The sequence below is a fragment of the Gracilinanus agilis genome, unplaced genomic scaffold, assembly GCF_016433145.1.
Source record: "Gracilinanus agilis isolate LMUSP501 unplaced genomic scaffold, AgileGrace unplaced_scaffold54533, whole genome shotgun sequence".
Classification (NCBI taxonomy): Eukaryota; Metazoa; Chordata; class Mammalia; order Didelphimorphia; family Didelphidae; genus Gracilinanus; species Gracilinanus agilis.
In genome coordinates, this window is record NW_025389725.1 from 1,518 (window position 1) to 1,872 (window position 355).

The window sequence follows — 355 nt, forward strand, 5'->3', positions numbered from 1 at the left end:
GCACCTTCACAGAGGGGGCGGGCCTCTGGGGACCTGGGTCCAGGCTGGGCTGCAGGGCAGGGCGCAGGGGGTTGGGGTGGAAGCTGGGCCTGGCCGAGGGGCAGAGCCGAGCCTGGGGGTCCTGACTCACCTGTCACCACCAGCTCCAGGGGCTCACTGGGCTCTGACACGGCAGACCTGATCCAGTAGACGCAGCGGTAATGCCCTGCAGTGTCGTATGTCATGGAGGAGATGGTGAACCCGGCCTCTGCCCCAGCTTCAAGCTTATCCTCAATCACACTTTCTCCTTTCATCAGCCTGTACACAGTAGCCCCAGGCTGTCCCCTGCACCTCAGGGTGACAGGTTTGCCCCGGG

The 355-nt window shown here is 64.5% G+C and overlaps 1 protein-coding gene across 1 annotated transcript in view; it reads right to left on the reverse strand.

Moving 5' to 3' along the window:
- LOC123255950 (leukocyte immunoglobulin-like receptor subfamily A member 2) overlaps positions 1–344 on the reverse strand; it is a gene marked incomplete at both ends in the record, with an annotated part of 1,686 nt that extends 1,342 nt beyond the window's left edge. The window contains one exon of the mRNA XM_044684658.1: positions 141–344. Coding sequence (XP_044540593.1) covers positions 141–344 — 204 coding nt within the window. The remainder of the gene's footprint in view (positions 1–140) is intronic.
- Between the last annotated feature and the right edge of the window lie 11 nt (positions 345–355).